We start from the raw sequence: 20,912 nt of genomic DNA on the forward strand, positions 1-20,912 counted from the left end.
GGCAGGTGAAGAGTCAGGAGGGGAAATGGGGTGAGGAGGAGCCCCTTCGCTATGGTCCTTGGGCACAGCTCAGGCTCGGCTCGGTAGCAGAGGTACAGGCAGCTGGGAGAGGGGCAGGGCTGCCCCAGCCTGCAGCATTGCCCAGCTTAGGGCTGGGGGCACTGGGAGATCCCGGTGGGGCTGGTGCCGTCTGCCCTGGGCACAGAGAGGGGCGAGGGCAGGGGCAGAGCTGGCAGGAGGGGGCTGCCTGCTGGCAGGGAAAGAGACGGGGGGCGGAGGGGGGGGCTTTTCTGCAACCCCCAAAGCACAACCCAGCTGGGAGTGGGAAGGTGGGGGGGCTGTGGCTTTCCAGGGGTGCTGGGGCAGAACTGGGCAGGGGAGCTGGGGCAGGCAGAGCCCCCCGCTCCCTCGGGGCAGGCTGAGGTGGGGTGCGGAGCGGAGCTACCCGGCAACAAGTTGGGGCCGGGGAGGGTGTCTCTCGGCTCTTTAATTGATGAGGGAGCTGGGGGTGGGGGGATGCTCCCCGCTAAGGGGAGGGAGGGGAAAGAAAAGCCACGCTGGAAAGGAGGTTATATAAAAGATGTATGATTTGGAGAGCAGAGTGTCTCCTAATGAGGGCTGCACCGGCTCGCTCCACACCCATAAAAACCCTGGTTGGACGTCAAAGCGGATTCGTTTCGGTGATGCTGGGCTAAAGGGGCGCAGCGAGGACTCGTTCCCTCCCTGCCAGCCCAGCCGAGCCCAGCGCCGCGCCGGGCTCCGTCCCTCCGCCGAGAGGGATGCGCCGGGCGGGGACCGGGACGGGGCCGGCTCCTCTCCGCCGCACGGTAGGTAGGGCGGGCGGGCTGTCCCCAGCCCCGCTTCTCCGGGAAACTTTGCGGCGGGGCAGGGGCTGCGGGACCGGCCGCGGAGCCCCGCGGGACCGTGCGCTCCGTCGGAAGCGCTCCCCGGGGTACCGGGGCTGCGCCGCTCCGCCGTGCCCTTGGCCGGGGTAAGGGAAGGGAGGGGCGCAGCAGCGGGTCCCCAGCCCCGCCGGTGCGGGCAGCCGGGCTCTGCCTCCGGCTGCAGGAGCCTGGGGCTCGGCGGAGGGGAGCGGGGGACACGCGTGGGATCTGCCCGGCTAAAGCCGCTTTGCTGGTCCGGCGAGTGAGGCCGGGGGTGGCTCCCACCCGTCCCCCCCTCCTTGCCCCTGGCCGTGCTGCCCACCGGGCCGCCGCGCTCGTTGTGTCCCCCCCCCAGCACCTCCGCACCCCGGGGCTCCGCTGCAAACTTCCTCCACCGCCTCCGTGCTCGGCTGCTACCCCCCCGCCGCGTCCCTCAGCCTGGGGAGGCTGAGCCAGCTGCGGGAACGGAGCGAAGCTGCCTCTTATCTTCCTCCCCCGCAACTCCTTGCAGCAAGTTTGGATGGGGCGAGGGGGGGCCGCTTGCACGGGCAGGCAGTTTACCGGAGGGGGGGACGGCGTGTCCGGTGTGGGGGGGCAGGTGGACGGCGTGTGCGGGGAGGGCAGGGGGCCAGTTTGGCTGGGGAAGGCAGACGGGAGCAGGCGGGCAGCGTGCCCGGGACAGCCGGCAGTTTGCCAGGGAAGGGAAGAGGGGTCGGGGCACGCCGGGCGTGGCGGGGGGGGGGGGGGGGGGGGGGCGACGGATGCGATGTGTCCGGAGAGGGCAGGGGAGGGGGGGTCCGGCCTGCCTGGGACAGGGGGAGCGGTTTGCCCCGCGGAGGGCGGGGGGGCGGGCAGTTTTCCTGGGGCGGGTGGTTAACAGGGGCAGTTTCTGGGCAGGGCAAAGGTGCAGTTTTCCTCGGGAGGAGGCAGTTTCCCCACGGTGGGGGGCAGTTCCCGGGGGGGCGGGCAGGGGCAGGGCTGTCCCGTCCCCCCACCCCACGGCGGGCGGTGCCGGAGCTGTCCCGGGTGCTGAACGCTGCCACCGCCGCCCGACCGGAGCCCCGGTCCCCCCCCTCGACAGCCCGGGCACCGCCGGGGAGCGCTCAGGGCTGCAGGAGATGCTACCCACACCCCCTCCAGTGCTGGAGTGAGGGGGTGACCCACACCAGGTCCTGTCCCTGCTCTTCCCCTGTCCCGCCGGGTCAGCGTGTCCCCGCCGTCCGCGGGGCACTGGGGTGGGGAGGGAGCACGATCCTGATCCAGCCCGGGATGGGGAAGGGACACCCCGATGCCCAGCCCCCGAGTGAAGCCCTGGGATGTCCCGCTCACAGCTAGCTCCTGTCCTTCAGGGAGAGCCTGGGTCAGTCCAGATCTTGCCCCTTCCCTCTCCCCACGGACCTCGACAGTCCCCTCCGGCTGCGCCCGAAATGCAGAAGGGAGCTGTTGTCGCAGGGATCAAATGAGATGAACCCTGCCTGCCCTGCCTGTGGTCTCGCTCTCGGCTTGGTTTGCAGTAGATAGTAGGAAGCTTTTGGTTTTTTACTGGCAAAACAGATGAAAAGAGACCTCTCTACCCACACATCTGGAACATCTGGTGCTGGGGTGGGTGTGCATCACCCCATCCAGCTCCAGTCCCGCAGAGCCTTTCCCTGCCTCAGCTCTGCGCTCCCCAAGCGCGCTGACTCCACAGCCCAGGTGCAGACATTTTCTTCCAACACTTTCAAGTTATGACTGTCAGGAGGAAATTCTGGCAGGCAACTTGACAATTATCTGCTGAGCCCCCGAGGAGCTGATCCGCCTCTCCCCGAAATGGAGGGGAAGTGTCTCCTTCCTTCCCGTGGGAGCACAGGCTGTCTGGAGCAGGAGACGTGGGAGATTGCAGGGGGTAGCTGCAGTGGTCGGCGGCTCGACTGCTTGTAAACGCTTTAAATGCCAGCTCCTCTTCCTCTTCTACATCCCCAAATGCTCAAGGCTCAGGCAGATGGCAGAACAGGATCTACAGGGATGATCACCGGAGAGCTGTGGGGAGGCTTTTGGGCCAGGGGGGTGGTTCAAAATAGCACTCTTCTGGAGATTTCTACCTGCCCATCTTGTCTGGCTATGCCTTTTCTGTTAAAGGTCTTAGGTGGAGAGATCTTATTTTAAAGAGTTTGGGTTTGCATCAGCAATTTCTTCCTCTATCTATTTTCTTCTGGCTTGTATTACCCAGAATATTTTCTTAAAGACACTACAAACTCAGTCATATACTCTCCAGTTTTAAAACACGCATATATTTGCAAAAAAACTCCCAGTACAGAGTCCCCTCTCAAGCAGCAGTGGGTTTTGGGAGGGCTATTTCTCTAATCAGATATCTGCACTGGGAGAAGTGCTACATTCCCTTGTTAGCAAAGAAGGGTGACAAGTCCTTGCACCCTTTGAATTCTGTTTATTCCCTCTGTCAGTGCGGCGATCGTGAGTGAGTACCGGAGAGGCCATCTTAGGCAGAGGGGTTTGGGCTGAATCCTCATTTGCAATTAATGGTGAGTGTCTGCTGATGGGGAGGGCTTGGTCCTCCCTGACCCTCGGGGACATTTTGGCCCTGTCAGATTTTTTTTTTTTCCCCTGCTTTGCTCGTGTATCTTGTATTTTCCATTTCAGTAGTGTATCTGTGCAAAGGCTTAGGAAATCTGCCAGATTGCCTAAATCAGCGCCTGAAAACAACTATATATAGTAACTGATAAGTCACATGAGCTGGGCTGGCATAGATCAGCGTTTACCTTTCCTGAGTAACGAGAATGTTGTTTGATACTTGTTGATACCATCAATTTTTACTAAAGAAATACAACCCCGATAGCCAGGGACTGGTTTTGAGAGGAGGTTCCAAATGAGGCTAAAATGCCTTTGCTCTACTCACACTGTTCTGATTGTATCTGTGCATTAAATCAAATCGACATACGCCATCTGATCTCTCGTACGTAGCCAAAAATAAGCGTATTGTGTCCCAAAGAGGGACGGATCTGTAAGCCACTCTCCAGCTGAAGCTGGATGAAGCTTCCAACTTCTTGTTCCAAATTAACTCTGCGATGGGCTGTGTGCGATACCTGACCCAACGCGCCCCGGGCTGCCACCCTACACGGCAGCTGTAAAGCAAGCGCAGCGAAGGACCGATACGATGCCAAGTGAGTGCTCAGGATCGGTCTGTGGGCACGAGAAACAGGCGGTCTGGAAAGCCCATATGTTGTCAGTGTGTTGGTTCTATATGTGGAGCGTGGAAACCTGCAAGTACCGTGTGTGTGTATACAAAACTGGAGGTACTTATGCTAAGGCAACTCTTTCCATAGCCCCTCTTTTACGTGACAATTTAGAAATGCTGAACGAGGTCTTGCAATGCCCTTCTAGGGTAGGCTTGTCTTAATCCCGTTTTGCAGAGTCTCAGGCTTATGTTTTCGGATGTGCTGAAAATGTGCAGCTCTTCCTTGCCTTGAAAGTCACAAAAGCTCAGTCTTTTCAGAGCAGGACCCAGCCTTCATCCCCAAACGGCATCAAAACGAACACGTCCTTGGAAATATCAGTGGCACTGGAGTGCGGTGGGACCGTGGCCCTGGTGTGACAGCCTGCCCCACTGCTGCCTCTCCCCATGATGCCAGTGTGGAGGAGCAGGGTCTGGGGAAGCCAAAGTCCTCTCTGGTGTGGGGAAAACCTCCCCATTTTCAAGATAGTGGCTGGGGCTGCTTTAGCTGAAAGCAGCATCACCAGTGTAGGGCTGTCCCATGGGGAAGGGGAAAAGCCCCAGGAACCGAGGAGCATCAGGGCCCGTTTCCACTCCTCTCTCCCATGCACTTATGGTTTTCTTGCTGCCGTGCCCCTAATGTGGCTGTGTGCAGGGATGCTGGTGGAGCGAGGATGATGTCGCTGATGCTGTTCTAAGGAACGGCCTCGCTCTCGCTGGCAGCACCTTCGGCAAAAAAGAAGGAAGCAGAAAATTCCATATCCCCCCACCCCAATCCTGCCTGAATTAGAGCCAGAGCCCTCGCTGGGCCAAGGAACAGGTCCCAGGAGGTCCTCAGAGGACTTTGCCACCACCATTGATACTATGGCAACAAGTGCTAATGCAAAACCCGAAGAGAAGCGCAGACAGAAACTCAGGGGAACAAATTATCTTCGCTTTTTGCCTTGTGCAGTCACCGAGGATGCCAGTGCAAAGAGGGCGAGAGCTCTGCTTTGACTCCATGTATCAGATTAATCGGTGGGGAATCGCACCTCTAGTCCTCCTGCACCTTCCGATACCGAAGAGAGGTGGTAGCGATGCCCGGGGGACGGAAAAATCCTGCAGGCTTTCATGGGGACCTGGCAGGAGGCTCATGCCTCCAGCCGGAGGAACTCAGGCTTGTGCCGTGAGGAGCCTGATGTTTTCCCGAGGTTTTTAAATAGTGATATGAGTCACTCTTTATGGAAGTCGGTGACAATAAGGTTTATTGCTATTTAGCGAACTAATCGGGCTGCTTCTCCCACTGGCTTGTTAGAGTAGGAAAATTTAACACTGTGCTAGAAGGGTTTCGGGGAGTCAGCAGCAAAGGAGGGGACAAGAACATGAGCAGCTGAGGTGAGCTGGGAGTTTAATTCCTGGACTAACTCTGAGCCGAGAGCTCTGCTGCTGGCTTTATTGATGCCGGCTGGCGGCTCTGGAGCTATTACAGCTCCAGCCAACCTGCTGCGATTTTTAAATTCCCTTTTTCTTCTTTTTTTCTAAATGGAGCCACAATTCCCCTCTCGTGCTGCGATTGGAGTTCAGGACCATCCATCAAATGGCATTTTCTCATTTATTTCCTATCTACCTATTTTGTCATTGAGGACAAAGCGGTGTTTGTGTTAACACGGGTCCCATTTGTCAAACCGGAGTCGCTGGTGCAATTCCAATCCTCTCAGCAAATTGATGACGGTGAAATTTATGTTTTACAGATGGGCCAAGCCCTAATAAGAAGGTCAGTTTTACATGGGGTTAGCGGTGGGATTGAGGGGGTTTTATCGAAACTCCGTTGCAGCTGCACGCCACAGGCACCAAGAAAATATTGTACGAGTGAAAGAGAAATTGTAGGTGTGTTACTGAAATATACTGAGCCTTGAACTCCAAATGAAAACAAAACCTTGTTTCTGTCCTCTAAAAGAAAAAAAAAAAGGGAATTTTGTCAACACAGTTGTCTTGGCAACATTAAAATGTCTTGCCTGCGGTTTGCTTGGAGAGGTGTGGTTTGTATTGGATGGGGCGAAGGGGAGAGGGACGAGGGACTTCAGGGAATTACAGCAAAGTTTCTCTGCGGTTCTGCCTCCTCCAGCACTGCTGCTCCGTGAATGGGAGCGTGCAGGACGCTGGCCTTAATAGAATAGAGTAGAACAGAGTATTTCAGGTGGAAGGGACCTACCATGACCATCTATCCCAGCTGTGCTGACAGGACCCGGCTTTCTTTGGCCATTTGATTCCCTGGAGAGGGATGATTGGGATGAACACAAAGGCAAGTGCCAGGATTGGGATAAACGTGCAGCTCATGGGGCTTTGGGGCAGCTTCAAACCAACGATATGGCCATGAGCAAATGTGTATTGTTTTGCTTTCCAGAAAACAACCTGGCAAATAAACCCTCTTTGGGAATGGACATAGATTTATTCATATCAGAAAGCAAGCATTTATTTCATTAACTCTTCTTTTACCAGTGATAGGCATGTTTTCAGTGCAAACACCCATGCCCTCCTGCCATGGGGATGGTGAGGGGGTCTCCAGGGCTGAGACCTTGGCACTTCATCCCTTTGGCAGCATCCTTGCTGAGGTTTCCGTGGCTGCGTGGAGCGGTCCAGCAGCTCTGCAGCATCACTGGACGCTCAGCGCTGGCACCAGGGTGTTATACAGATGGCGAAGTGCCTCTTATTTCATTCACTCCTATGTGTAAATCAAGTTTATTGGGGGTGAAGAAAATGTCGTGGCCCAGGTGAAATAGCTGCTTCCCAGCCCCGTGCGCTGGGGATGGGAAGGGAGAAAAAGGCTGTAAAGGAAAAAGGGCTCGCTCCTTCCCAGGAGGATTTTGGCAAGGTTGGTGGGAGGCAGGTAATTAGAGATAGCTGGGGGAACACTGTCTATATATTCCCAGGATTAGAAGACCACGTACACTATGGTATTGGGCTGAGCCGAACGGGAGTTGAGCGCAGAACTGCTGGCACGAGCTGCCAGTGAATCCCTTTAATGCTTCATTTTCAGATGCACAAACACGCGGGTTTACAGGAACTGTGCATATGTTGCATCCCTTTGCTCCTCATCAGACTCGCTGCCGCTCCATGGATCATAACAATTAAACGGGCATAAATCCATCAGCCCTGGGGTTCTTCATTGAACGCTATAAATCCCCTGAAAACTAATTAAATGGGACAACGGTGTCCATTTAAAACTGGCACGTAGAAATGTAAGCCATTACCACAGCGAAGGCTCAAGATCAATTTGCGAGGGCGAGGGCAACCCAAGTGCCCGCGCCGAAGGGCGGGTGGTGCGCACGCCCCAGCTCACCGTAGCCTGCAGCTCCTGGCTGGGAGAGTTCAGAGACTGCGTTAAGCTCCTAAGATTGATTTCTCCTCTGCTTTGCTTTCTAAATCCAATCATCCAATTAACATGTGCTGGAGTTTGTTGCTTGAAATGTTATCAGGCGACTCTAAAAGCTTTTCGTTATCGCTTCTCGTAGGGCTTGTTTGTGAAGCGAATGCCTTCATCGCTGCCGTAGGGGAGCCTGTTCTGCTGCTCTTTCCCTACGCTGATTAAAGCCACCAAACAAGCCATGGATCGGTGTCGAGGGCAGAGTTAACGCTTTTCGTAACGCTTGTCTGGCGCGCTGCAAGTCTGCAGCTCTGCAGGGTTTGTTGTTCTTCTGTAGTTTGTGTTTGGTGCTTTGGAAAGGGGGGGGAAACTGAGGCAGGGAGTGGGGTGGAACCATCCGTGGCTGTTTATTCAAGCAGGGTGGCTCGGCAGGGAGCTGAGCCCGGCTTTGCTCGTGGCATTGGCCATCTCCTGGCTGTATTTCAGGGGTGAAATAAGTGTTTCCAGCGGCGTAGCGTTCACCCCAGTGAAACCCTGCTCACTGCGCTGCTCTCGCTGGTTTTAAGGAGTTAGGTGTGGCACCTCTGGTAGCTTTAAATGTATGACCTGGCAAATGTACTATTGCTCTTGGGTTCATAAATCAGACTTTTAATGATGCTCGTAGGGAGAACTGCACTCGGCAGAGCTGAGCCCAGCTCAGCCGTCCCCACTGCGAACAGCCGGCGTCTCCTCATCGCTTCGCACGGGGTTGAATCTTTCAGGTTTCATCTGGAATGTGTCCCCTTCTGGGAAGAGACCTGCAGATGTCCTGGGACATGCTGGGAGCTGGGCATGAGGTACCCTGCCCTGTGCTGGGTGTCTGGGAAAGCCACCTCTGCACTTGCAGGTGTCTCCTGCTGCCTTCTTACACCCTGAACTTCTCCCTCCCATCCTCAGTCTGAGTTTGTGCAAGACTTTATAGCTGGAAAATGGTTGGACTCGATGATCTTAAGGTTATTTTCCAGCCTAAGTGATTCTATGAAAATGCTTGTCCAACCCTTCTCCAAAGGAGCAGAAGGGCAAGGGGCTTAGAGCCAGGTTGCCCTCAATCTCCTTGCCTGCCCCTCTGCTTTCTGGCTTTTTTCTGACCTTCCTCACTCTGGGGAACAGCTGAGAAAAAGGAAAGAAAAAGCTTCAGTTGGAGGGAGGGGAAAAAAATCCCAAACAGGCAAATAATGGCATTCCCTGTCTCCCAGCCATTCCCCAGCTGTTGCTGCAGAGCCCTCAGCTGAGACGGGGGAGATACTGGCCAACGATCACCGATGGGCAAGAGCATGCAAGGTCCAGGAGCGAGCCACCCTCTTGTCTGGAGGGGACACGCTGGTGCTTGCCCCCATCCTGGAGAAAGCCCTGTCTGGGTGCTTAGGTATCGCCTAGAATCTACTTTTCTCTTCTCTTCCCTCTTGTAAGGAGTGCTGAGGTGTTGGTGGGTTTCGGGGATGGGGAATGATGTGCACTCACCAGTGATGTTCCCTGGGATCTCGCAGGCTGGAGCTGCATCTGTATAACAAATGATAAGCTTTGCTATAAGTTTTTTGGAGGAAAGAACTGGAAATTGGGCTGGTGGGAGAAGAGTGAGGGGCTGTAAATGCTTTGGGGTTTCTCAGCTCTTTGGGACAGATGAGGGTCCCTTGTGGTGAGCCCGGCATCGCCCCGCTCCCCTGCCAGCACTGCAGTATGGGGTTGAGCCAGGCTGAAGGGCATCATCTCCTCCAGCTGCTGAGCATCTGCCTGAGGGAGCTGTAGGGGATGCCCAGCAGTGACAGGGGCTTGTGCTGAGTGGTCCCTGAGATAGCCCTGGCCCCGCTGCGATGGGCACGATGCGAACACAGACTTCAAGGACTGCGAGGAGCTTGTGAGTGCTGTGTAGCTGGTGACTAATCCAGAGCAAATAACAGGGTTGTCCCCTCAAAGGGAAGCTGACAGTCCCCCACTTGTGTGGTGCTTACACTGCTTTTCAAGCCTCGTTTGTCCTTACAGCGTCAGCAACTGCATTAGAAACGAGACCTGCGTGAGTCGGTGGCTTGCCCGGATGACAGGGTGACGGTGACCTTGTCTGCAGAGGGACCAGTGGAGGGGCTGGGGGATGCAGGGACCGTGCTGGTGGGGTGAGGAACAGACAGACCCTGGGCAGGGAGAAGGAAGATGGTCCTGTGGTTTGGCACCGGCACCAAAGAGCCTGCGAAAGAGGAGGAAGATTCAACCGACGTCCAGCTGTGTCCAGAGCTGCCGGTGAAAGCGGGCTGGGGCAGGGGTGGAGGGGCTGGAAAGGAAGGAGGAGAGGGCCAGGACCTTCCCTGCAGAAGCAGATCTCTGCTTCCCTCCATCCTCCCCAAATATGTGACCTTCCCTCTCCAGGTGGCCTGAGGATGGAGGAGATGTCCTGCTCTGCTGCCCCCAGCCGTGCGAGGTGCCACAACCCATCATGGCTGGTGGAGGTCCTGCTCCATGACCTCTGGGCGGGGCTGCTTTTGGGGAAGTCACCCGGCAATTAGGGCTTATGTCACCCGGGTTAATTAGCCCTTGAGGACACCACCAACCTACTCAGGTGGCATTTAACCCTTTGCACACTGCTACTGCTCTGCAGAGCTGAGTAATGGCGGGAGAAGAGCAACAGGGGTTAAATCCATCGGCTTAGGTTATCGGTCTCTAATTGCTTTATTCTTGCTTGTAAAAAGCCAGTCTGGGGTCAGCAGCCTTCATCACATGAGGATTAAAATGCTCAAGTGAGTTAATGCTGAGGCTGGTGTTGCTGCACTCCTCCTCAGATCCCTTTTTTCCCATCCAGGTGCTGGAGGGAGCTCCTGGCAGCGGGGTCTCAGTGCTCTGTGGCTGAAGGTGCAAACTTGAATGTGCTGCCTCTGGGAGATAGGAGAGTGTTTTCCTCAGTGTGTCAGTGCCTCCAGCCTGCAGATCTAGTGCCCTCTGTTCTCTCCCCAAAATTCAGATTTGAAAAAGAAAAGAAGGTATCTGCATTTCAGCTTGCTGCTAAATGTCAGGGCACAGTCCCGGAGAGAATTGTTCTCCAGAGCATCTAAGAAATGGGAGGGGAACACAGAGAGGGTTTGGGAGCTGAAGTTATCAAATGCAAACGTAGGCATGTAAGAACCAGGGTCCCATCAGGAGTCAATGAGACATGTCTCCCCAAGCCACGCGAGGGCTGTCAAAAGTCATGCCCAGCTGCATGAAGTTCCCCTGAGAGCTGGATAAACTCATTGCGTATTCTCCCCTAGATGGTTTTCCATCAGCTAAAGCAGTTTGTTTGGGAACTGTTCAGGACTGGATGGCAGGGCTGGGCACAGGCGAGTGCTAGCTTTGCCTCCAAGCTTTGCCAGGCTTGGAAATACAGGGAGAGGAGGAGCTGAGCCAGGCGGAGGCTGTGAGCCCTGTAGCCAGGCTTAAAAGCACTTGCCTTTGTGAATGCTCTGCCATAACTCAGGGTACAGGGAGCTGAATGTCCCCTTGTACTCCCTCGTTTTGCTTGTACCTGCTGCTCTCCCTCCTGAAGCATCGGAACGGGCTTGGCGTGACAGCACCTATGGAACGGGTTTCATCCTGGGCAGGGACATACGTCCCCAGTCTGGTCACCCCGATCCATCTCCACCATCAGGTCGTTGGATACTCTGGAAAACGCACAGAGATGAGATCCTCAGCCGGCAGAAATCACCGCTGAGCTCCGCACAGCTCGATGCGTTTGCCAGACTTGCTCGTGTGTTTTTTTGCTTGTGACCCGACGGCGAAGCGGGGAGGGTCCAAGCAAGGCTGCCCAGCAGCCCCCTCCTGGGGCTCCCCGGTTCCCCCTGCGCTTTCCTGCTCCCACCGAACAGATGGTGCTGATTTTCGCAGGGGGAGCGGAGGAAACAAAGCCTGGAGCGATGGGAGGCTGCAGCCTGTCTCCCAACCGCAGCCCGGGGGGTGACATCTGTGGGGACGGGCTGATGCACGCGGGTGTCTGTGGTGTGCTGAGCCTGCACTTACGCCTGCCCTATCTCACTTTTCTTTCTCCTTTGTTGTTTTTCCCTCCTTTCTAGATAAAGAAGCTCGCAGAGCATTTGCAGGGATGTCGGTGAAGCGAGCGGGCTGCGTCCCCTCCTCTGCCCAGCGTGGGACCAGAGGCTGACTGGCAGCTGGCATGTTGACCCCTCCAGCCCCTGCTCGGCCGTGCGATGCCCAGCCCTGCCCCTAGCCTTGCTTTCCACCCGTGATACACCCTGCTTTCCCTGGGCTGCGTTTCAGAGACAGGCAGCAGCGAGTATGCTGCAGAAAGCCAGCCTGCAGCCGAAGCCCAGAGGAGTTTTGCAGTGAGGCCAGTTGCTTAAAAGCCAAAGAGTTGCTCCTTCCCCGCCCCGACGTGGATAAGCATCTCGGGCAGTGAATTTCCCTGTGCTCAGCGGGTGTTGAGGTCCTGGGCTGTAGGCTCGAAGAGAAGGGCTGCCATGGAAGAGAACGTGTTCAGTGTGCAGCAGATACAGCCCAACGTCATCTCGGTGAGGCTCTTCAAGCGCAAGGTGGGCGGTCTCGGCTTCCTGGTGAAGGAGCGCGTCAGCAAGCCGCCCGTCATCATCTCGGACCTGATCCGGGGAGGGGCTGCAGAGCAGAGTGGCCTCATCCAGGCTGGGGACATCATTTTAGCCGTCAATGGCAGGCCCTTGGTGGACATCAGCTATGAGACTGCGTTGGAGATACTGAGAAGCATTGCCTCTGAGACCTACGTGGTCCTCATCCTGCGCGGCCCTGAGGGCTTCACCACTCACCTGGAGACCACTTTTGCAGGTGACGGGACACCGAAAACCATCCGTGTCACCAGACCCCTCTGCCCAACGCCGAAGGCAGTTGACTTGTCCAACCCAAGCCTGCAAGGCAAAGAGCAGCCGCTGCCAGCAGCCAACCGCACCATGGGCTCCCTATGGACAAGAGAGATCGGGCGGGATGTGGAGCCGATGGTCCACGTTAATGGTGTCGTTACCAGCAGCAAAGGGCAGGACGCTGGGAAGGGGAAGGCGGGTGCTTGTGGTCACCCTTGCCTCAACGGCGGCATGGAAGACAATGAACTGCTCAAAGAAATTGAGCCTGTCCTGGATCTCCTGAAGAGCAGCAGTAAGGACAGCGATGGAGATGCACCCTCCAAGGTAGAGACAAGAGATATAGAAGTCCAGGTGGACTGGTAGGTCCCTAAATACATTTTTTACATTTAATGAAATGTGCTGGTTTTGGCTACCCAACGCGGCTGGTTCAGGTGTCAGCGGGCATCTCTCCAGAACTGGCTGCTGTCTGACACAGCGGGATGGAGATGGAGAGGAAGGGGTGCAAAAAAAGGGGGAAGTGGTTGATGAGGGGAAGGTAAAAGTAATGAAAAATTGGGAGTAGATGGTGGAAGACAGGGAGAAAGATTTAAGAGTGGGAAATCCAGGAGACAGCAGGAGTAATGTCATGGAAAGCTGAGCTATGCGATGTGGTGGATCGATGTGATGGATCATGGTTGGACTTGATGATCTTAAAGGTCCTTTCCAACCAAAACGATTATGTGATTCTATGGGCTGGGCTGGGATCTGTTTCTGTTCTGTGCTCCCAATCTCCTTTGTTTTAAGCTTAAACAAAATCCCATGCCTCAGTTTCCCCACCTGCCAAACCAGATTTATGGTATTGTCTGTCCTTCCTGTTCTGCTTTGGAGCTCTCCCCTTGAAATCTGCTGTTGATTAACTGCCCAAGAGGGAGAAGAAAGGTCAGACTGGCAGAATAAGATGCTTCCCAGGAGAAATGAGTTGCAAGACCTTCCGTGCTTTTGGCAGTCAGGCTCTGGCTTTGGGGAGGGGAGGCTCCAGCTGAAGCCAAGGGGACCTCTGCGCAAGGGTGGTGGGATCTGCCTTGGATGCTCCTGTCTTCTCGGAAGGGGGAAATGTTTCCCATCAAGAGCTCAGAAACTGCCGTCCCTTGTTGAAATGCAACAGCAGAGCTGCATGTTCATCCCCTCCACCGCTTCTAGATCGAGCTAATTATTTCAATATGCATATGCATGTCTAACAAGGATGGGGGCATATGGATGCTTACCCACGGCCCCTCAAGGAGGGTGAAGTCGCATCATGAGGGTGGAACCGCTTTGTTTCTGATATCTCCTTCTGCAAGGGGCCACGCGCGTGGTGTTGCCCTCCTGATCTTCCTCGGCATTTCCCCGAGATGTAGCCCACCCCTCTGCAGCCGAAGCAGCTCCCCGTGGCCCTTCATGCTTTGCGAAAACATTGTTGATAGCTATTTTTTCCTGGCTATTTATTAGCAATGACAGGTTGCCTTTCCCCAAGTCCCCGAACACGTTTTAGCGGTGTCAAGTGCCGCAGCAGGTTGCGGCTGCCCTCGGTTATTGACTGGCTGTAAAAGCCAGGAAGCTTTCACAGGAGGGTTCGCTGAAGCTGGTGATCTCGGTTCAGTGACAGAGAGATTTGTAACTTCAAGTTCCCTTGCCGCACCTGCTTCCTTAGGGAGGGGGAAAACATAGTATGTTTTTTTTTTTTTAATCAGAAGCAACAAGAGGGTAAAGGCAGAGCTGTTGGCTGCGGAGGAGCGGGTTCGCTGCCCGGCTCGGCGGCAGAGCCCAGGCTGAGCTCCCCACCGCTCCCATCACAAACCCACACTGTGTGTTTCCCATTTTCATTTCTTTTATTTTTGGTTGGTTTTGCGCCATCGTTTCTGCTCTCTCCCAAATAGTGCATTTTTTTTCCGCAGAGGACGCGGTTACTCAAAGGCCATTAGTGTGGCCACAGTGAGTCAGAGGGGGAAAAAAAATCAGCTCAGCGCCGGTGGCAGACGTCTGAGGAAGAGCAGTGGGACAGGGCGTGCTTGGGGACATCCTTCCCTGCCATCGCCAGGTCTCGGCAGGTTTGGCTGCTTTCAGAAACCCTTGGGTTCGGTCTCTGCTGTGCAATAGGAGGCAATTTAACCCCTCAAGCCCGACACTCGCCCTGGAAGGCTGAGGGCTACCTGCCCGGGCTGCACATGCTTTAATCCAGTATAAACCCATCCCTGAGGGAACCTGGTTTAAGCAACCAAAGAAATGAGATCTTGAAGGCGTTGTGCTTGACTACAGGTCTGACAAAACGTGCAGGGGTGCTTAAAAATCCCCTCTTCCCCTTTGTTTTTGCTAAGAGTGCTGCAGTGGAGCTGGGGGTTATAGTCTGGTGAATCCCCCAGAGGACACAACCCCAAGCATTGATACAAGGTACAGCCTCACCCTTCAAACTGTCCCTCTTGGTGTCCCCATCCTGTCCCACCAGCTGCAGGTTCTCTGAGGAAATTCTGCTTCAGCTGGGGTAAAGGATGAAAAACGTGGGTTTTTTCTTTGAGGAGTCTCTTCTACTCATAAAGAGATTAAACTGAAACACTTTGAATTCACTTAAACTGAAGGACCTCAAACCAGCAAGAATATTAGCGAAGTGGGTACTTCACGAAAGCTCCACTCACTTTATTTTTCAATATGCTTAAAAAAAAAAAAAATCTCTGTATCTAATCATGTACCTCGGGACTGAAAATCCACTTTTCGGTCAAAATTAGTCTTCAGTCTTCTGCTTGAAGAAAAGCTGCAGCCTCGCTCTTGAGGTGGGACTCTGTGAGTGAGAAGCCCTGGGCTTGAGCAGAGAAGTGGGGAAGGAGATATACTGCAGGGAGGACTTGTCGAGAGCCGCTCTGCAGGGTAAAGGGCATTTCTCGGCCGCCTCTCCTCCCACTCCTGAGACGTGCTGGAGATGATTCATCTCCTCTGCTTGGTCTCAGACAGAGCTGGGGCATCGTGAAGGTCTTCTACATTGAGAGTTTTCTTGGTCCATAGGAGAAGTGCAGGAAGGTCAGGGAGCGATGGGGAGCGGATAACCGCCGAGACTGTGTTGGTCAATGCCAAAGAAATGCCCAAAAAAATAAGCAAGCCTTATCAGATTGATGGAGCTCTAAGGTTGTAGGCTGTGACTTCTCCAGGCTTGGGAGGGAGCAAGCAAAACCGGCGTTAGACAAAACAGCAATAGAGCTCTACCTGGACACCAGGAGGGTGCAAAACCTCGCTCAAGGTTGAGCTGAGCACCTACAGCCTGGACCACTTGGCCATCAATCCAGCTGGACATGCTGGTCTCGGGACCAATCCTGTTCTGCCTCTGTCTTCTCCCGGTGCTGACCTTCACAGCCTGCAGCACTTTGTCAAAACCAGTCCAGCTCACAGAGCTGTGACAGCTTTCCTAGGGCAGAAAGGAATAGTACAAGTTTGAGGTTATTCACAAGGAGCGAAATGCTGCTTGTTCAAGGTGGGCTTTGCCAAAAGCGATTCAGGTAACACCTGATGCTTTGGGCCTCCAGCCCATGTCTCTAATGTTGCTTGCAAGGAAAACTGGTAACTGTGAAGTTTGCATTGGGGGAAAAAAAAATCAGTTCATCTCCATCCCCTGCACCCATGGTCTGCACTGCCCAGGGGAGTTGTCCCTGCAATGACCTGGCTTTTGCTCCCCGCTGATTTCCACCTTGGGTCCATGGTGCGTGCCCATGGGATGGACTGTGACCACGGCTGAATGTCTGCTCCTCTGCTCGAGCCATCTGTGATGAAGTCAATCATAAAACAGAGCGTGGAAGTGGGGCGCAAGGTATGATGAGAGCTGGCATTTCTGCCACGAGGCTCACCGTGGGCTAGAAAACAAAAATAGAGTTTGATTCACTCACTGCCAGCTAACCTAGGTCTGTTTTTCCCTCTGAGCTCTGGGGAGATTGTCATGTCCCATCTTCCCTCCCTCTCCCCCTTCACCGAGTTGCCAGTATTTATTTTTCTTCTCAGGTCTAGTCCATAACATGAACCGCATGATGGAAACATGGCAGTTTCGGTCCAAAAAGCAGCATCAGCAGCCCTGAGAGGGAGAAGTGTGCTGAGAGCAGGAATTCTGTTTATTAAGGGTTTCAAGGTTTCAGGCTCCATCCTGCATTGGAACAAACCCCGTAATTTTGTAGCTCTCGAAGAGAAAATTCTCTTCCTCCCACCTCCTTCGCCGCCGCCAAAAATCTCTTTGTGTTGCTCAAAACATTTCATTTGCATTTCTGATGTCTTCATTATTCTGCACTTGGACACGAAACTTTAAAACCTCTGAAATGAAAAGGTTCCCTGAGACTCACGTTATTGCCGTTCTGCAGAACGGTGAAGGAGGAAGCTTTGGCAGTGAACAACCTTCCCCTTCTCCCTCGGCGGATTCTTCTTCCTCGTCACTCTGACTCCATCAGTCTAACCCAGGGAGGCATTTTGTGCCTGCAAACAGCATATTCCAGCTGAATACACCCCCATGGAGCCCTCTCGGTCTGGTCTCCAAAGCACCCTTCACCCGCCCAGCCCCCTTTGCTGGTGCTGCTGCTTTCATCCCACGGGATGGCCATTCTCCTATGTGGTCCCAGCAGACAAACCCATGTGTGAGCCTGAGCTCTCCCAGCAGACCTGAACTACATTTGGCCTCCAAATAAGATGCTGAGGCTGGAATCCTCCGTGTGCTCTTTGGGCAGGGTTGGGAAGGGACGAGCGCGGCGGTTGCAGGTTGCATCTGGCGCTGGCTGAATCTCGAACAATGCCGATGGGGCTTTGGGATCACTTGGATCTGTTCCCAGGTCTCTCTGTCAATGCCTACTCCATGGCATTTACCAGCCTCCTATTTCATTGGCTTCTCTCTCCAAAGCTGCTCTGTGCAGCTTGCTCGGCTCATTAGTCCCTAAGCCCAGCACTGGGCACAGCCCAGCGATGCTCTGACCTTCTGGGAGAGCAAGACCTTCTTCAAGCCATGCCGCATGCTTGTCGGTGAGGCTTTTGTCCTCTTCTTCTGGTGCTGTTCAAGCTCCCCTTTCTCATTCAGGATGTGGTTTCTTGCTTTGATCGCTCTGCAATTGCCCACTCCGGGCACACTGGCCCCGCTGCCTCTCCAGAGAGCACATCCCACCTTTTGGAGTTACTCCTGCTTACAACATTCCCGCTTCCTCACTGAGCTCTGCTCCATCCTCTGCGCCCTGCAAATCCCCCATCCTGCCCGATCCCTCCTCCTGCCTCTCCCTCAAACACGTGCTGTTGTGTCAGACCCTTGAGACGAGGAGTCTGCAGCCAGCACGTTTTCCAACGTTGCAGACTGAGCTGCCCCAGGGGCACGATAGCAAGGAAATATTAACTTCTGAGGATGCAATGCCCTCTGGAGTAGGGTTTTCTGTGGGGCAAAAGAAAGGTGAGGCAAGAGCCATTTACCCCAGCCTCTAGTGCTGGAAGGAGAAGCACAACGTGCAGCGGAGCCTTGCAGCCATCTCCAAAGACACATCAGGAGAGAGGAAGAAGGTGAAAAGAAGATATTTCTCTCCCGAGGTGTGCACGTGTGAGCTTCCCACGCCGTCCCAAGCTCAAGCATGGGGTTTTCAGCCACCAGGACAAGGGCCTGGGAGGAGTCCATCCCCTGCGGTCGCAGCACAGGGTGTGGACATCAGCATCCTTATCAGTTCATCCAAACTGGCCCCTGGGGACTGCAGCAGCTCGTTGTACCTCTGGTCTCTGCCCAGGAAGTCAGAGAGCTCCTTCTGCCAAGCGGATTCAAAGTGAAAAACTTTCTTTTTGCTCATATTTTTTTCTTTCTTTTCGCAAAAGCTTTGGAGAAATTTCTCAAAGGGCTGTCTCAGCAACTTCCCTTCTGCTTCATCACTCTGAGCACTGCAACATCATCAAATTAGTCAAAAGAAAACAGTGGTGCCTCTCATTTCTCCAAACAGCCAGATGCTCTTTCCGAGGTGAGGCAGCATCCGAGGCCCTGCCTCTGCACCAGTGGGGGAGGGCAGGAATCCTCTTGCTTTTTTTAATAACAAATTTTGATTTCAGGACAAAAGACAACCTCAAACGGGATCCCATCCCAAAAACCTGCTCTGGATTCAAGAGGTCTTGCTAATAGTGTTTAATAGGTCTGGCAGCTGGACTAGGTCAGAGAGGGATCTCTGGATCCCGGATCCGACCTCTGGGAGAGTTGAGCCAAACATGTGCCTCCACGGGCAGATCATCAGTGTGGCTGCCAGTGCCTCAAAGACACTAAAGTCGTGATTTTAAAAATCCCATTCAATGCCCCAAAGCACCCAGGTCGGGTCTCATGGTGAGTCGGGAGGATCTCTCCAAGGCTGCCGGGAGCCGAGGACAAGCTCCCCTCTCCCCCGCGCAGCTGCAGACAGGGCTGCTCGCCCCCAGCATCTCCCCAGAGGTACCCAACGTGGCTGCCTCGAAACGCCCCTCGGGGACACTGCGCCCTCCCCATCGCCCACTGGGAACCCCTGAGAACAGCCCTTTGGGCTCTCCTGTGCTAAAGTGCTTTTGGAAACAGTATCTGGAGGCTGATCTCAGGCACGGTGTTTTGGCCACCCTGTCAGGCTCCTTGAGCGTGTGAGTGGCATCCTCCTATGAACGTGGTAGGTCACCCCATGTTGCTGCTGGCAGCTGGAGAAGCCAAGTCAAGAGAGGAAAATAACTGACCTAAAAGACCCTGTTCCTGCCTGAGCTCGCAAACAAGGCAGTTACGAGAAACGGGCAGGAAATATTTGTAAAATGAAGCAATTGATCTTTATAAAACTTTTTTTCCCCATCTGGGGTGAGGCTGTGGCTGCTCTGAATGGGCTTTTCTCTCCCTGTCTCTCTCCAAAAGACAGAGCCGGATACTTCTGGGCAGCCTCATCCGGGAGAGGTCTGTGCTAGCTCAGCGCAGGGGCACGCACCCGCAGCCCGGCGAGGGACAGACCTCCTTGCCCGGCACCGAGCGAACTGCAGCACAACACCAGCACGGAGGGGAGAGATACAACCACGAGTTTAGTCTAATGGCTTTGTTGCAGCTACGCTTGTCTGCGCCTCTATAGCAGAGACTAAGGGTGAGGGCAGCGCCTCGCTGCCTTGTTCACGCAGCCTTGAGTCCATCAACGACAGCAATACACAACCCTTTCCTGCTTCAGTTGCAAACGTGCAATGGGATGTGGAGAATTTGCTCCTGAGCATCCAACCCTTAACGCCCACCTGGACTTCACTGTTCCTCAGGATGGTGCATCTCTCTGTCGGGTGATGCTCGAGGTGATGGGAGCAGGGCCCCGCTCCAGCAATACTTGTACTACACAAAGTAGCTAGCTACAGCAATGACTTAATTCAAACATCTGGTCTTTTTCCGTGCCGTTGGCACAGGTACCAGCATTTATGGCTTTGTTGGTGTGCAGACAATGAGATCACGTGTGCAGCCTCCCGGCTGAGACCTCTGGCTGCTGCTGCCGATTGATGGATTCCTCTCCGAGGTTCCCTCGTGCCGGCAGATGCCCATGTAGACGGGCTTGTAACCACCTTCCTGGAAACAGCGGGTCGTGCCAGGTGCCTGCAGACATATGCTCAGTGTCATTTCAGAGGTGCTTGTGGGATATCAGGCACACTGGGGTCTGTCTGCCCAAGCCTCTCCCGTCTGCATAGAGGCAAAGCCTGTGGCCTTGGAGAGGCACCGTGGTCCCTCTGGAGGCAGCTTCCCTCTGCTAAGTCCCAGGTGCCAGTAAAACCAAGGGACTTCTTTCATAGCCTTATGGATTTAGTGCTTGTGTCTTGATTTTGGGCTGGTTTTGGGGAGCAGTGCGTTGGGGCTCATCAGCTACGAGACGGCTCGTGTATGCACATCATTTCACGTGCTCACTGGCTATGTGTTGACCTGCCTCCACTCTCCCTGATATGATGGGGCTCAGGGCAAGAGGGCAGGGATGCGCAGCTGTGGAAATGAGTATTTGGGAGGTTTAGTAGCTGGCCGTGACTTAGGGGGAAGAGCCAGATTTGTTGAATTTTCATCCTGCTGATTTTCTGTCTTGCTGCTGGGAATTCTCTAGACGGAGGTAGGCTGGATGTGTCAACAGACCCTGAGCTTCCCCTTTGGATGGGCTGGTAGAGGGCAGAGCAGGTGCTGCATGGTTCATGGTTGTCCCCAGCCCTGGGACCTGTGCGGCTGCCGACTGCTCCTGGCAGTGCTGACAGCATGTAGCAGAGAGCTGGGACCTGTTGTCTTTGGCTGCAGCTGAGCGGTGCAGCGGGTGGGGTTTCTTGTGGTTTATCTGATTGAAACCCTTTCATGTACTTGTAGGAGCCAAGTCACAAAAGAACAGCTTTCCTTTCCTGGAGGAAGGCCTAGAAAACCCAGTAAAAACGGCCTCTATGGCACCTGTACCTCCTTGCTTGCACCAAGCTGGCCACTTTCACCCTAAGGCAGCCAATGTTTGGAAGGTGTCCAGGAGCCTGGTGTAATATTTTGGCAGCTGAACATTGCTCTGTAAAGGCAGAAAAATTACAGAAAACTTAGAGCACAGGGAGATCATCTTCAAGTGAAGTATTTTCCTTAAGCTGCACCTAAAGATACGAGCTGGGGGGCAAGAAGGATTGTGAAACTGAATTAGTTTTTACATATGCGT

At 54.4% G+C, this 20,912-nt stretch overlaps 1 protein-coding gene across 2 annotated transcripts in view; it reads left to right on the top strand.

Moving 5' to 3' along the window:
- The window catches only part of NOS1 (nitric oxide synthase 1), an 82,642-nt gene that overhangs the window by 22,528 nt on the left and 39,202 nt on the right, over positions 1–20,912 (top strand). For both annotated transcript variants that reach the window (XM_068412952.1, XM_068412953.1), the window contains exon 2: positions 11,506–12,638. In XM_068412952.1, the coding sequence (XP_068269053.1) occupies positions 11,911–12,638 (728 nt within the window). In that variant the 5' untranslated portion in view covers positions 11,506–11,910. The remainder of the gene's footprint in view (positions 1–11,505; positions 12,639–20,912) is intronic.

Source organism: Nyctibius grandis, chromosome 14 (genome assembly GCF_013368605.1).
Source record: "Nyctibius grandis isolate bNycGra1 chromosome 14, bNycGra1.pri, whole genome shotgun sequence".
Classification (NCBI taxonomy): Eukaryota; Metazoa; Chordata; class Aves; order Nyctibiiformes; family Nyctibiidae; genus Nyctibius; species Nyctibius grandis.